The following is a 14,310-nucleotide window of genomic DNA, read 5'->3' on the forward strand; positions in this document are numbered from 1 at the left end:
TCTTCTTATAGTAGAAAAAAAATCACATTTTTACAACATGATGAAATTCTACATAAGTGACAAGCACAGTTATATGTTGTTTTGACCTCTCTGAGCTAGCTACTTCTATTATTCAAATGCCATAATTGGTACAACAATCTTAGTTTTTAAAATATAATTTTGAAATAAATTTTAGCAGGCAGATGAATTTTTATAGATGATTTCATGAATACATATGTGAGATGCTACACTATTACTTTCACACCTACTAGTGGTGGAAATACTATTAATAAATGAAAACACACATTTTATAATATTCAGTCACCTAATCTCACATGCCAGAATTTGTTTTTCCACCACCTACATTTTAAATCCTATCCTTTTTCCCCCAAGAATTAAACTTTGGTGATTTTTCTAAAGGCATCCATCTTTGCTAAAGAAGCAAACTTTTCCGCTCTTTCTAAAATTATTCTCAGAAAGAAGACAGCAATGGAAATGTCTTCCCAAACCTACCATATTTAAAAAATAAAAACAGTACAACTTGAAGGAAGATAGAAAGCTAATCACACAGGCATATTTAAGAGCAGCTTGAATTAATCTACACCCTTCGAAATCATTGACTCACTTTGAACTCCATGGGAGCGTACTATTTTCCAGGTTTCCGATGCCACTTCTTTGACATCCACTTGATAGTGATGGATAGGTACACCTCCATGGGAATCCGGCTTATTGAAAGAAATCTTCGCTGTGGTTTGTGACAGCTCTAGAATCTTCACTCCATAGGGACTGGATGGTACATCTAGGAAGCAGCATTCACAAAGAAAATATAGCCTTATTAATACAGAGGGCCTTTGTACAGATGGCCCTCTGTATTTGTTGTAGAATCATGCCCCTTAAACCTGTGTAACTTTGTTAACCGGCGTCACACCGACAAATTTAATAAAACTGTTAAAGAAAAATGTATCTTTGTGAAAAATTTTAAAGTAAATAAGTAAATAAATAAAAAGTTATTAAGAGCAATGTGATACAACTTTCTGAAAAAAATACGGAATTCTGAGAACTAAAAATACAGGAATAGCATTGCCTGTACACTTAATAATTTGAATTACAAAGCTTGCATAAACAGCTGAGTGATCTGTTTAAATTGCAAGTAAGTATAGACTAACCAGCATTACTATGACACCAAATAAAGAGTGGAACATTCAATATCAAATTTCATTTTTGAGGAAATAATTTTACTTTTGCCTTTTCTATACAATATAAGCATTTCATTTGCTTGCAAAGAAAGCAAGCTTGTGAGAGAGGATGCAGAGGGAATGCATGTATAATTAGGACATAATAAGAACTAAAAGGAGACTTACAACCATTAGTATAAATAATTATCTCTTGTGAAAATTTGAGTTTTGTTTTATTTTTCATTAAAATTATCCTGATAATTTTAGGGTAATTGTTAAGTTTAGAGAAAATGCTATTATGAACTAAATAAAACTTCAAACTATTTGTCTTAATTTCATGTAGGTATTATTCAATTAAAATAAACCTTTTTTTGAGATATTTACTGGTAAGTTTTAATTCCTGAATTTAAAAAAAAACAACACTATAAAATTGCTCTGGAGTGTGTGTGTGTTTGTTATCAGTTCATTACTCACATTATCCTGAGTGGAACTTTATTTTCTTCTCTAGTACACAAAACTTTACAAAATGTTATCGGAAAGGCCAAACAAGCACAGGAGAAAATTAGAGGTAAGAAATTCTCAATAAGGAAATTAATAAAACCTCTACTCTGGAAGCATGAAGAATTAGAGGCACATTAAACATTCAAAATATCTTTTTATGTCTCTCAATTTCTCATTGTTTCTTTCCAAAATCACAGACAAAATAATCATAAAGTTTCACAATTTACATGTAATTAAGTAATCAAGAGAAAGCTGAGACTTGGAAGGTCAGCAATGGAAGTGTTATTAGGAAAGATGACCGGAGCAAAGACGTGGCATTAGGGACCAAGGTTAGGATGATCGTTCACCCTCTTATTCCCAATTACTATGTACGGATGTGAAAAATGGACAGTGAAGAATACTGATAGGAAAAAAATTGATTTATTTGAAATATGGTGCTGAAGGATAGCCCTAAAGATACCCTGAGTGCAGAAAATAAGCAAGTGGGTACCATAGCAAATTAAGCCTGAAACATCGCTGGAGGCAAAGATGACAAAATTGAAGTGTGCTTCTTTGGGAACATCATGAAAAGGCAGGATTCTTTGGAAAAGGCAATAATGTTGGGGGGGAAGAGGCATCAGCAAAAGAGAGACCAAATATGAGATGATTCCATTAAAAAAGCCACAGGCATGAGCTACAACAGCTGAGCAGAGCTGGTGAGGACAGGACACCGTGGGTGTCCCTCATTGGTAGGGTCACCAGGAGATGGAGCCAACTCAATGGCACATAATATACATTACATATCACATAAGTATATAAATAAGTGTTATCTCTAGAATTAACCTTACAAAAAAATAAGAAAAAAAATCCTGACTGAAAATAATGCAGTGATTTCCACTCAGATACAATCAAACATTCATATAAAAGTTCATGGTTCTCAAAAGTCAAATGTGCTATATTTCTTGCGTTAAAAGACAGGAAGGGCAGTAGGTCACATAAAATATGCCTTACAAATGGTCCCAGGTGAGATACCCGAAGGCAGGTTTATGACATTTTGGGCATGGGTGTTGTAAAGGAATGCAACAGTGCATGTTTATGCTCTTATTAGGAACAGTAAATTATTGGAAGATCCTGTGAAGTGCATTATGTTATAACATTAAGGTTTAGAAGTAAATGTGTAGAATACCAATGCATCCTAAAGTTATCTTGCTATTAAAATCTTATCTGGAAATAAAAATTCAAATTATTGAAATCATCTATTTAAGCTGCAACACTTAAATATTATCCTAGTTTTCATGATAATGAAAACTTTCACCCCTAACTTATAACTGTGGGCTATTTTCATCTGCAAGTTTGATCTAAAGTTTGCAGGAGAGGAAAAAATTCAAACACACACAGATTGTTTTTTAACAAGACTGCCAATCTTTTACCCCATGCTGAGTGACTCTCTAAGGTCAACTAGGTCAAAGTAGATATCGCAGCAATGATCATCTTCCATTTGGTGACACATTTCAAAAGGAAAGGTGCCAATTAATGGAGAAGGAGACAAAGGTCTAATTCCTGTTGGGCTCCCACCTTTGACCATAGGCCTTGCGCATGATCCTTGCTTCTTACACTGTCCACACAGGTAGGCACCATTTGCTAAGCTGTGCACCTCCACATGGTACATCTCTGCAGAAATAGGAAACTTTTCCCCCCAGCCCTGTGGTGCCCTCACCAGCCTTGGGCCAGTGTGTATCTTTTTCTAGCCAGATAGTCTGTATTCAGAGCTGCTGACTGTTACCCTGGCTTTTCATTTATACTGATTTTGTGTTGGCCTCTTCTTTCTGTTACCTGACTAAAAGAAAAAGCATGCTTCTGATTTGCAGATCTAGTACTGTTCCTAAACATTTTTTTACATTCTGATTTCATGACTACTAAATTATTACATATGTACATATGCACACATACATATGTGCATGTAACATTGAAAAAGGTGACTAGAATATATTCAGTCCTCAGGAAATATATGATAAGTTAAATATGTATTTCAGCAATTAAAAATATACAAAGATGTGGAACACACCAAAGGGAATAATGTCTGATATGCACAGAACTAACATCTACAATTCTTCTCTGTGCTTTCTCAGTTGTTTTATAATCATATTCCTCCTTGTTTCTCTCATATACATTACTATTAGTCTCAAAGTTATTTTCATCTTTCCTGTATCACAATTCTTGTATCCATTTCTTCCTTCCTGTTTTCACTGTTAATTCACAAGCCCAGGGCCTAACTGCCTCTGCCTTTAATGCCATTTGTGGCTCTCAGCTTCCTTTTCTATTGGACACCCCACCAAATTTCAATCCATATAGTGTATAAATGCAAAATCAATCTTTCTAAAGCACCACTCTAATCACGTCACTTCCCTGAGCTGGGGTATTCAGGAGCTTCCTCTTCTTTACAATAGCCAACATAGACTTTTCACTCTGGCTTTCAAGATCCTGAATTATCTAACCTCACTGGGTATCATATTGTAAAATGATCATATTGTAAGAGACTATCAAACATAGCCCAGTGTTTCAAATGGGGATTGTCATTATTAAATTTCATAAACAATGCTTCCATCATCATGAGCATATTTTTCTAAACTACTTCTCAGCACTTTCCAATTTCAATAATTAATGAATGCCACCACCCATCCCTGAGTGAATAAATAGAAGAGTTGTGAATATATGTCTTTCTTTATTTACTTTTGTTTTCCCCTCTACTAGTTCCAGTACAGAGCTGGACAAAGAGCCTGGCTATGTATCATCAGAATGCAGGGATCCAAAGTCTCCCCTTCTTCCTTTTGTCAGCTGAAACCCCTTCAATGAGTTCCTTAACCTTTCAACATTTTTGTCTCCAAAATGGAGATTAAAATAGTATCCACTGCTAGAGTTGCTTTGAGTATCAAGTGTGTAGAGGTCTTAAAACAAAACCTGAAATACACTAAGTATTTAGTAAATGTCCCTCCCTGAAAACCATACTCCTTCAATTACATAATTTTATATCCATTGCAATATGTCAATGTTTTAAGCAAATTGTAATGGATAAGAATATTGAGGTTTAGCTTAGAAATGTGTGCTCATCATAGGACCAGTCTATGAAGTTGTTGTGTGACCCTGTACAAATTAAACTCTTTGGGACTCAGTTTCCGCACAAGCCAAATGGTAACAATAATATCAACATTAAAGTTACTGTTGTGAGGATAAGTTGATGGATAAAAATCAATGGGCATTCACAAATGACCTCAATTATCCTTTCTTTAAGCAGGTTATCAGTGTATAAATAATGTTGACAAACACTTAAATATTTATACACATACATGAAGTCATCATTTGATCAAAGTATAAATGTGAAAACATACAAAATCTGTTTTGGTGATTATTTTATCTGGTGAAGGGTAGAGGAACAATGTTCTGAGTGGCCATCTTATTTCCAGTAATATTTTACACATATTTTCCTGTCAATCGTGACCTTAATCTTATAGCCAATTGGCAACACATCTGAAACCCTGTAAATTCATTCTTCTTTTACTACCCCTCTCTAGGTTTCTCCAGTTCCCAAACTTAAATAATTATTCTATTGATCTTTTCTCAACATATGACCAAATATGTTTAAAAATTCTCCTCATAGGTAGTTATACTAACTCTCTGAATAACTGTTTTTAAATTTATTTGTTCATATATTTTTATGTCTGCCAATCAAACTAAAGTACTCCAGAAATATGTCTTGATTATAGCATTTTGTCTCTAATATTGCCCATAAAAGTACTCTTCACTCGAGGTATCAACGAAAATTATTTCCTCATACCTACCCAAGTTTTGACCCTTCTCAAAAATCATGGATTTCAGTATATCATTATTAATGGGTCATTTCAACTATGATTTATAAGCAAATCAAAAAAACACACTGATTATACACTCCATAATTCATGTAAATCTCCTATGAGCCAGGAAACTTTTTATGTTCTGGAGTAAACATTAGACAATAATCACTCCTCTTATTGAAGATATATTCTAATTACAAAAAAATAAATGTAATATATAAATTATTATTAACACTGGTCAAAATTAATCCAGGAAGAGAGATTATTTTAGGTGGAAATAAAAAAATAGTTGTAGTGTTGCAATTTTTAATTAGGTGAAAAAGAATTTTTTTGCTAAAAAAAAGTAATGTTTAACCAAAGACTTAAAGAAAAAGAAAATGACTCAAATAAAAGTTGTCAGAGGGATGGGGCAGGGGTGGTTGTGGGGCTGGAGGAAAAGTTAAAGGAATCAAGAGGTACAAATTTGTAGTTACAAAATAGTCATGGGGATATAAAGTTTAGCAGAGGGAATATGGTTAATACTATTGTAATAAATATGTATGGGGCTGGGTGGGTACGGGACATACTAGGGGGACCACTTTGTAAAGTATGTGATTTTCTAACCACTACGCTGTGCACCTGAAACTAGCACAAAATAATAGTGAAAGTAAACTTCAATTAAATAATAAAATTTAAAACATAATAAGTTCTGTTTTGGTTATACATAAAATATTGCAATTAGAAATACATATTAGGGGAAGAAAATAGAACATACAAAGATGAGATATGCTTTGGGCGTTTAAAGAAGAAGGTCAGTCTGGGGAGAGAGCTCCTGTCTGAAATAGTGAGGATTATTTTGGGATATTTGAGTTTACCTTTATATACTTTGGGTTATGGAGAGAAACACAGAAATTGGCCGTGATGAAATCAGTGTCTACAATGCTACCAAGATGGTTGTTCCTGATAAATGGACCTGGCTGCTTTATGCCAAAAAACTCCAAGCTTCCCTTGCTGTATACTTGATATAAAAGAATGTAAACATGATGAACGTTTTTAAGATCTATAATTTGATCCCTCACTACTTCTGTATTCACATCACTACCACCAAGCCTTTCACTCAACCTCACCCTCCAGTTCTCCCTCAGATGCCTCCTCTCCTCGCCACCCCCTTCTTGTCACAGCATGGTAGATTTGTACAGCCACCTCGGTTTTTTCTATCTTGCCTTTTCTACGTCACTAAACCTGTTTTGACTCATTCTTTCAGCCTCAACTCAAGGGCTGATAGCTGTCTGGAGGGGAAAACTATGTAAAGTATATAATTGTCTAGTCATTACACTATACATCTGAAACCAATATAAATAAAATTGAAAGAAAGAAAGGTGATATCTCTTGGAAGCTTTGCCCAAGACATCCAATCAGAATTGTGTTTTGTGTCCCCAGCCATATGATTCAAACTTCTGTTGAAACCCTTTCCTTTTTTACTCTTATTTGTAAAGATCAGGTGCCATATAGTACTCATTTTCAAATTTCCAAACTCAAGAGCAGCTCCTGGTACCTACTAGAAACTTACTGTATAAATGCAGAGTGAATGAATTAACAGATTTTTAGGAATTGATGAAATCACAGATTCCTTGAAAATAATGTTTAGCTATTCTAATTCCCTTTGGAGGATCCTGGGGATTACAAAATTAAGGGGATGCCATAGTTTCTGAAGACACCCAAAATGTGCCTTATAGTTTCCAAAAAGAGAGCAAGACAGATTTTTCAAAACTAAATAACAAAACTGATCATGTAAAAGAAACCTGGTTTTATGTTCATTTCAGAAATTGTTTACAAATGAACTAAGTTTAACCTGCTCTCAAATTTTATGGAACAAGTATTGGCTAAAATCTGGTCTGGGTACAGGACAAGAAGGTGGACTATCATTCCGTATCTACAGAATTTTGTTCAATTGACCCAGTTTAACCTTCTAAGCAGGTCACAATTCTCAAAAATGAATTGTATAGGCTTATCCATGACTTAGGTGAAAATACAGATGACAGCTTCATGATATTTGTGGATTAAATCAATCTTGGAAAGAGAGCTGAAACATTGAATTTGACAGGGTCTTAGTAGGTTAAAAAGATGGGCCCTAACTGACAAGGTGAGATTAAATGGGCTAAGTACAGAGTCCTGAACTGAGGTTTTAAAAAAAATCAATTGTGAAGCACAGCACTTAATAGCAGTTTTTGTGGACAAGATGTAGAACAAAACACTAGAAGAGAAATAAAAGTGACAAAATGAAGTGAAATTTTGTATTATTTAGCATATATATAGTGTCCAGAATAATTGAGGTCATTATACCATTTTCTAATTTTATAACACATTGATCTACAATGTCTAAATGTATGTGTTATATTTAAAGAGACATCAACAAATTGAATCCTATCCTAAATAAAAGTGACCAACATGAACTGTAATTTGGCCACAATAGTGGCTAGCTAACATCTGTTGAGCTCATGCCATGTGTTGTTGCTTTAAATGGGTTTCCTCACTTAGTCCACACAAGTCTCACCAGGTAGATCTCGGAACGGCTAGTGGAGCACTGAAACCCCCTTTAGTCAGGAGCTCCTCCTGACTAATTTCATTTCATTTAGGAAAATTTCATTTTCCTAAAATTGAATTTGCCTGTATAATGGTTTTTTCATATGCCTACATACAGTCTTCTGTCCATATTTTCACTGAGATTGATTTTGTAATGACTTCATGGTAGACAATAAATATTAGTTTATTTCCTTCCTTCCTTCCTTCCTCCTTCCCTCCTTCCCTCCCTTACTCTTGTCTCAACTCACTGTAATTCTTTGCTTTCTGGCTTTCTTCCTAAAATGCTTTAACACAACCCATTCTCTCCCTTCTTTCCTATTGTAGTAAAACTTAAATTGGACAATAACAAGTTTTATAGTTACATAATAATTTTCATATTATGAGCTTTAACTTCTTTTGACCTTTACTACTAATGATATTACTTCTGTAAATGTATTTTCATAGTAATAAAATATTTTCGTAATGATATAAAATTATAGTTATACATAAGAACTCTACTTAGAAAATGTTTTAAAATATTTTCATGGAAGCTATTTATTATATTAAAACATAACACTTCAGTGGTTTTCTAAAAATTTATCTACCTAATGTTAGAAGGCAATAAATCAAATTTTTTGCATCATTTGAGCTGCACAAAGTATAAGATATGTATATTTCCAAATTTCTAGTCAGTGTTGTATAACATAATGGCAAATTCTATACATATACATGTATGTTTGTGTATATATATGTTATTTAGACAATATAAATAACTAAATCATAGATGGATTTCTCATTAAAATAAATTTTATTCTAGATGTTATTTCTATATCTTTAAATTAGAGGAAGAAAAATATTTTTATATATAAAAAATGAGACTTTAAAAAAGTTATGTAACTATACATTTTCTATTTGCCTTGAAATTAAGCTTACTATTTGTACTTTCAAATTTAAAATTTTAAATATATTTGTTTTCATTAACTCTCTTCTGAGATGTCTTTTATTTTTCATTTTTGACCAAATTCTTACTGTACTTAAAGTATAATTTGATTTCTTAAGATATGTTTCCTGCTTCTTCCATAAATATCTCACTTATAAAGTTGAGGAAATTAGAATCAGGGCTTAAAATCTGTTTTTACTAGTAAATATAGTCTATGTCTTCACTACATGTCAGATACAACTATTCCAAGTTTTTAAGCACTGACTCATTTTTAGAATAATATCATGAATCATGACTTATTAAAATGCATTATTTTTTTGCTTGCATAAATATTTTATGGAATTTCGGAAATTATTGTGTTCTACTTACCAGCCAAAGCAAGAATGTATTCTTGAAATCTTGTTCCTATACGATTAGTGGCTGTGCAATTATAGCGTCCAAAGTCATTGTCAGATGTAGGTGCAATCTATAATAATTATAATAACAACACGTTTATAATTTTAAAACAATATTATAGAAGTTCTAAAATAGAATCTAGCATGCCTACCATCTTCACATATGTTTAATTATTCAAAATTCCTTGACATAACTTTGATACCTCTACCAAGTGAATATACTAAGTAATATAAATCCTTTTAAGATGTAGTCCATGGAATTATACTATTCACAGGATCAGGTGAATACAGTCTATCTATCAATAGATGAAGTAGACTAATGTCATCATTTTGTTTACATCTACTGTATAGAAAATTCATTAGTTATTTATATGCGTAAAGCTCAAAAAGTAGTAGACAGCTTGAAAAATATATATTCTGCAATCACTCCAGATATGAACTTGAAAATAAAATCTTGTACCAAAAGTATTAACTCTTTGTTTACTCTGTTTTAACCTAAGATCAGGCAGAATTAAAGTTCAAGAGAGGCTCAAAATATATCAGATATCTTCTACTAATAATATAACAATGTAAAATATTGCTGAAGGGTTAAGATTCATTCCTAGGCCTTGGCTGGTGTGGCTCAGTGGGTTAGGCATCATTCCACAAATCTAAAGGTCACTGGTTCAATTCCCCATCAGGGCACATGCCTAGGTTGCACGCCAGGTCCCTGGTTAGGGATGTGGGAGAGACAACGGATAGAGGTTTCTCTTCCACATCCATGTTTCTCTCCCTCTTTCTCTCTCCCTTACCTCTCTCGAAAAATAGGTAAGTAAAATCTTTAGAGAAAACTTTCCTGGAAGGTATTTTGCATGAAACACTGCCCTTGTATAGCAATCCCTGAAGACAGGCACGTTTTCCTGATAGCTATTAACAGCATGCCTCCATTTCTGTTCAATCCCTATCATTCTCTTTCCTTTTAGGTAGATCATAGCTGACCTTCATCCTTACATATTTGAAATCCATAATTAAGTTAACCTTCTGGGACTCTATTGCTGAACACTGGGACCAACCCTGTAATTTTAATGTACTGAAATTCTGAAGTATCAATTCAGAAAAGAGGTTTGATGAGACTAATAGATAAAATTTTCAACCCAAGTAACTATTATTAGGAGAGAATATGCTTACAACAAGAGTTGATGTTAATTTCAACTCTGTTTCGAAAGGGGGAAAATGATTTTGTGGTAATGGGTGGCTATTAACTAAAAGAGCAATTTTGAGGTCCACTGAAGATGGTTATTCTGAAAGAGTATAAAAAAGCTGTGCCATTCATTTTCCAGGCAGCTGCCCATCTAGGCATAGAGCATCGGTTTAAGGATTAGAAGTTTTAACAGCTCCTATAGAAGCACTCCTAAGCTATTAAATATTCATTTTTCTTACATTCAGCTTTTAATGAACCAGGCTAATTTAATTCTAAAATAACTTTACTAGTGAGAAAGGAATTTGACTAAAAAAGAAGTCCTTACTGTACGGGCATATGAGGAATGTATTCATAAATTCTGTAAGGAAGAATACGTACTGAATCAATATGACACAGAGTCAGGGCAGCCATAACAAAAAATTGCCACTATTGCACCCCTCCTCAAGATTAATAAAGTGATTTAAACATATCAATTTTTATTGGAACAATTTTTTAGATATCCAATGTTTTTTTTCTCTGTTTATTCACATACGAAAAATAAAAGCTTTACAGTTAAATCGTAAATAAACAATTCCTTTGTCATGATGTATTATTAACAAATATAGAAACTACCCCTAGCAAAGCATATTAAACACACACACACACACACACACACAGCTCTAGACTTAAATGAGCCAAATCATGTGCCTGGCAGCACATTTAGTGTGTTCTAGGAATGCAACATGAAAGTAAAGTCTAACAGTCGGTTTATGCCTAATCTCAGAACAATAATTAACTGAAAATGTTATCAAAGTATCAAATAATGTATTATGCTGAATGAAATAAACCAGGCAGTGAAAGACAAATACCATATGATCTCACCTATAAGTGGAACCTAATCAGCAAAACAAAGAAGTGAGCAAGACAGAACCAAAGGCACGGAAATAAAGAAGAAACTGACAGAGACCAGAAGGGAGGGTGGAGGGGGATAATGGGGAAAGAAGGGAAAGGGCTGTCAAGCAACTTGTATAAAGGACCCACGGACAAAACAATGGTGGGGGAGGGTTGAATGTGGAAGGTGGGGTTGGGTAGGGCAGGGGAGAGTAATGGGGGGAAAATTGGGACAACTGTAATTGAACAACAATAAAAAATATCAAATAATGTAAAAAATGGTATATAGTAAAGCATCAATTTAAAATGATTTAAATGTTTTAAATGCGCAAATGAGTACTGACATTTATCCAGGGAATACTAGGAACATCTACTTGACATACTTCTATGTATTTTAATATGCAATTAAAATAATTCAAGTTTACTTAAAATGTTGTTGGGCTTTGGCAAAATAGAATACATCAACAAATACAGTTTTAAATATCAAACTCTAAGCTGCGAGTATAATATTAGTAAAAAGGCTTGCTAGTCTTTTTCCTCCACCTCAGAACTAGATTTTCTCTATGTATTCCATGGTGAGAAAAACATTTATGTAATAGCATCTTTACTTAAGACAAGCAAAAACAACACAGATGATTCAATGCAGAATATTATTCTAAGCATCCTACTAGAAACTTACTGCATCAATTTTTGTCCATGTTCGGAAAACTTGTCTTATTATCTCACGGGGTACTCAGGAAAATTTTTAAAAAATAGTTTAGATGATCTTTAGAGATGTATTTATGAACTCTAATCCAAAGGTGTTATAGATTTTTTTATATTTATACATTTAAATATTTTGTATACATTTAAAAATCTTTATATTTATACATTTATAGATTTTTTATACATTTAAAAGTTCAAATATATACTTAATCAAAGAAAAAGAAAAATCTTTAAAAATAAATTTAAGAAATTTATTATTGGCCATTTTATTATTATCTGTAAACTTGATTTTTTCCTACACTTTATTATATGTTCTCAAGCATTAACAATTAGGCTACTATTCAATAGTTACTAAACAAAAAAGTAATAATAATGTACTATACCAACCAATTAGTATGATAGTAATAAAAATTTAATACTTACTGTTTTACTTGTTGTATTATATTTTTGTCTTACCTAGTTTTTAAGTTGTTTTAGTTACTTATTTTTATTATTTATTCAGGACTTAAATTCGATTATTAAAAATAGTGAACACAAAAATATATATGCTCAGGATTAATACTTCAACCAACAGATCACCTGGCTATATATAAATTAAACAAAAATTGCTTAGTTTTCACTTTAGGGTGGGGAAGAATGTGATTTAGGGAGAAGATTAAGTAACATGGGAGCATTACATGAATGAAATATTTAAGGGCCAGATTTATAAATTGTTGCTTGACCTTGATGATGAAGAATTATGAGCTGTCCCAGAAACTGAAAAGCAGCAAGATAATGTAAAACAGAAATTACAGATTTGAAACATGAATTTAAATCTACCTGTTGTGAACTGACTTTTTCCCCCCATAAAATGTGTATGTCGAACTCTACTGTGACTATGTTTGGAGACAAGGTCTTTAAGGAGAGTCAGAGGAAAGGTCAGGTGAGTGCAGGGCCAGAGGGAGCAATACACAAACCAAGGTGAGAGGTGCCACCGTAATCGACTCTGTCACTTTGATCTTGGACTTCCACTCTCCAGAAATGTGTCGGGAGGGAAAGTGCTTCTGTTGTTGAAGCCACCCAGTCTATAGTATTTTGTTTTGGCAGCCAGAGCACACCAGTACATAGCTCAAAAGAACTTAAATGCAACATTGGTTTTTAAATGTGGTTAAAGTCCTAAAATTAGGCTAAATCGGACAAAATGTCTCTGTGAAATTGACCTCTGTGTCAATCTGCCAATAGCTAGTTCTAACAGAGTTACAAAGAAACCAATTTAAATTGATTTAGATGAAGTGTCTTTATTATCAGTCAGTTATCCAAATATTTGGGAAAGTGATGGCTAAACCCTTTTATCAGCCAAATGTTTTACTAAGTCCAACTGCCAGGTGGAAGAGTGAATACAACACCAATGAAAATATCTTTAAGTCCATGCAGTGCACATCATCAGATGGTATTTTAAATCATACATTTTAAAAAACTGATTAGTGCTGTATGCCAATCTAGTACCTGCTCTAGGTTTGGAATCAACACAGTTACCTCCAAAGACTCTAGGACCACAGGGTAGCCAAAGGAACAGTGCCTAAGGCCCAGGTCGGGAAGGAAAGGGGAATGGAACAATGTAAAATGAATTTGTGGGAAGAGACAGCATGTGTTCAGCTAAACAAGACTGTTGTATTGAAGATAATTCCCAATTGTTCTGAAAGGATCATAACTTGGAAGGACCGATGGTCATGGTCATAGACATAAAAACTTGGAAAATTGACACACACACACAATCTGCAATGAATAAATAAAAGGTACTGTGTTCAAACAGAATTTAAAGGCCAGTTAGTTGGCAGTACAAAACAATGATCTACCACCTTAATTGTAAAAATAAAGTGAAATGAGGCATTGAACAAGTAAATCTGGTTTATTTAGGAACTTGTAAAAATATAACAAGCATGTGGCATTTAAATACAACAATCCAAGGGGAAGGAAGTGTCACCATAGAACAAACACTGAAATTGAAAATTTGCTTTAAAAGCTGACAAATTGTATCCCTACTTTTCCCTTATATAATTGTTTTTATTTTCCAAAAATAAACTCATGAAAAATAATGGCTTTTGCCATGCACTCATATTTCCTCATAAATAGTGACATGTTAATCATTAATGAGCCATAATCCAAATGCATAAAATTTCCCTTTAAGTAAATCAATGTAAAATATATGCAATAGGTT

General features: G+C 33.3%; 1 protein-coding gene across 2 annotated transcripts in view; it reads right to left on the reverse strand.

The window, feature by feature from the left end:
- The window catches only part of NCAM2 (neural cell adhesion molecule 2), a 390,639-nt gene that overhangs the window by 72,805 nt on the left and 303,524 nt on the right, over positions 1-14,310 (reverse strand). For both annotated transcript variants that reach the window (XM_024562711.3, XM_045196939.2), the window contains exons 11-12: positions 9,333-9,429; positions 605-778 (exon numbers count right to left, since the gene is read on the reverse strand). In XM_024562711.3, coding sequence (XP_024418479.2) covers positions 605-778; positions 9,333-9,429 — 271 coding nt within the window. The remainder of the gene's footprint in view (positions 1-604; positions 779-9,332; positions 9,430-14,310) is intronic.

The sequence above is a fragment of the Desmodus rotundus genome, chromosome 2, assembly GCF_022682495.2.
Source record: "Desmodus rotundus isolate HL8 chromosome 2, HLdesRot8A.1, whole genome shotgun sequence".
NCBI classification, from domain to species: domain Eukaryota; kingdom Metazoa; phylum Chordata; class Mammalia; order Chiroptera; family Phyllostomidae; genus Desmodus; species Desmodus rotundus.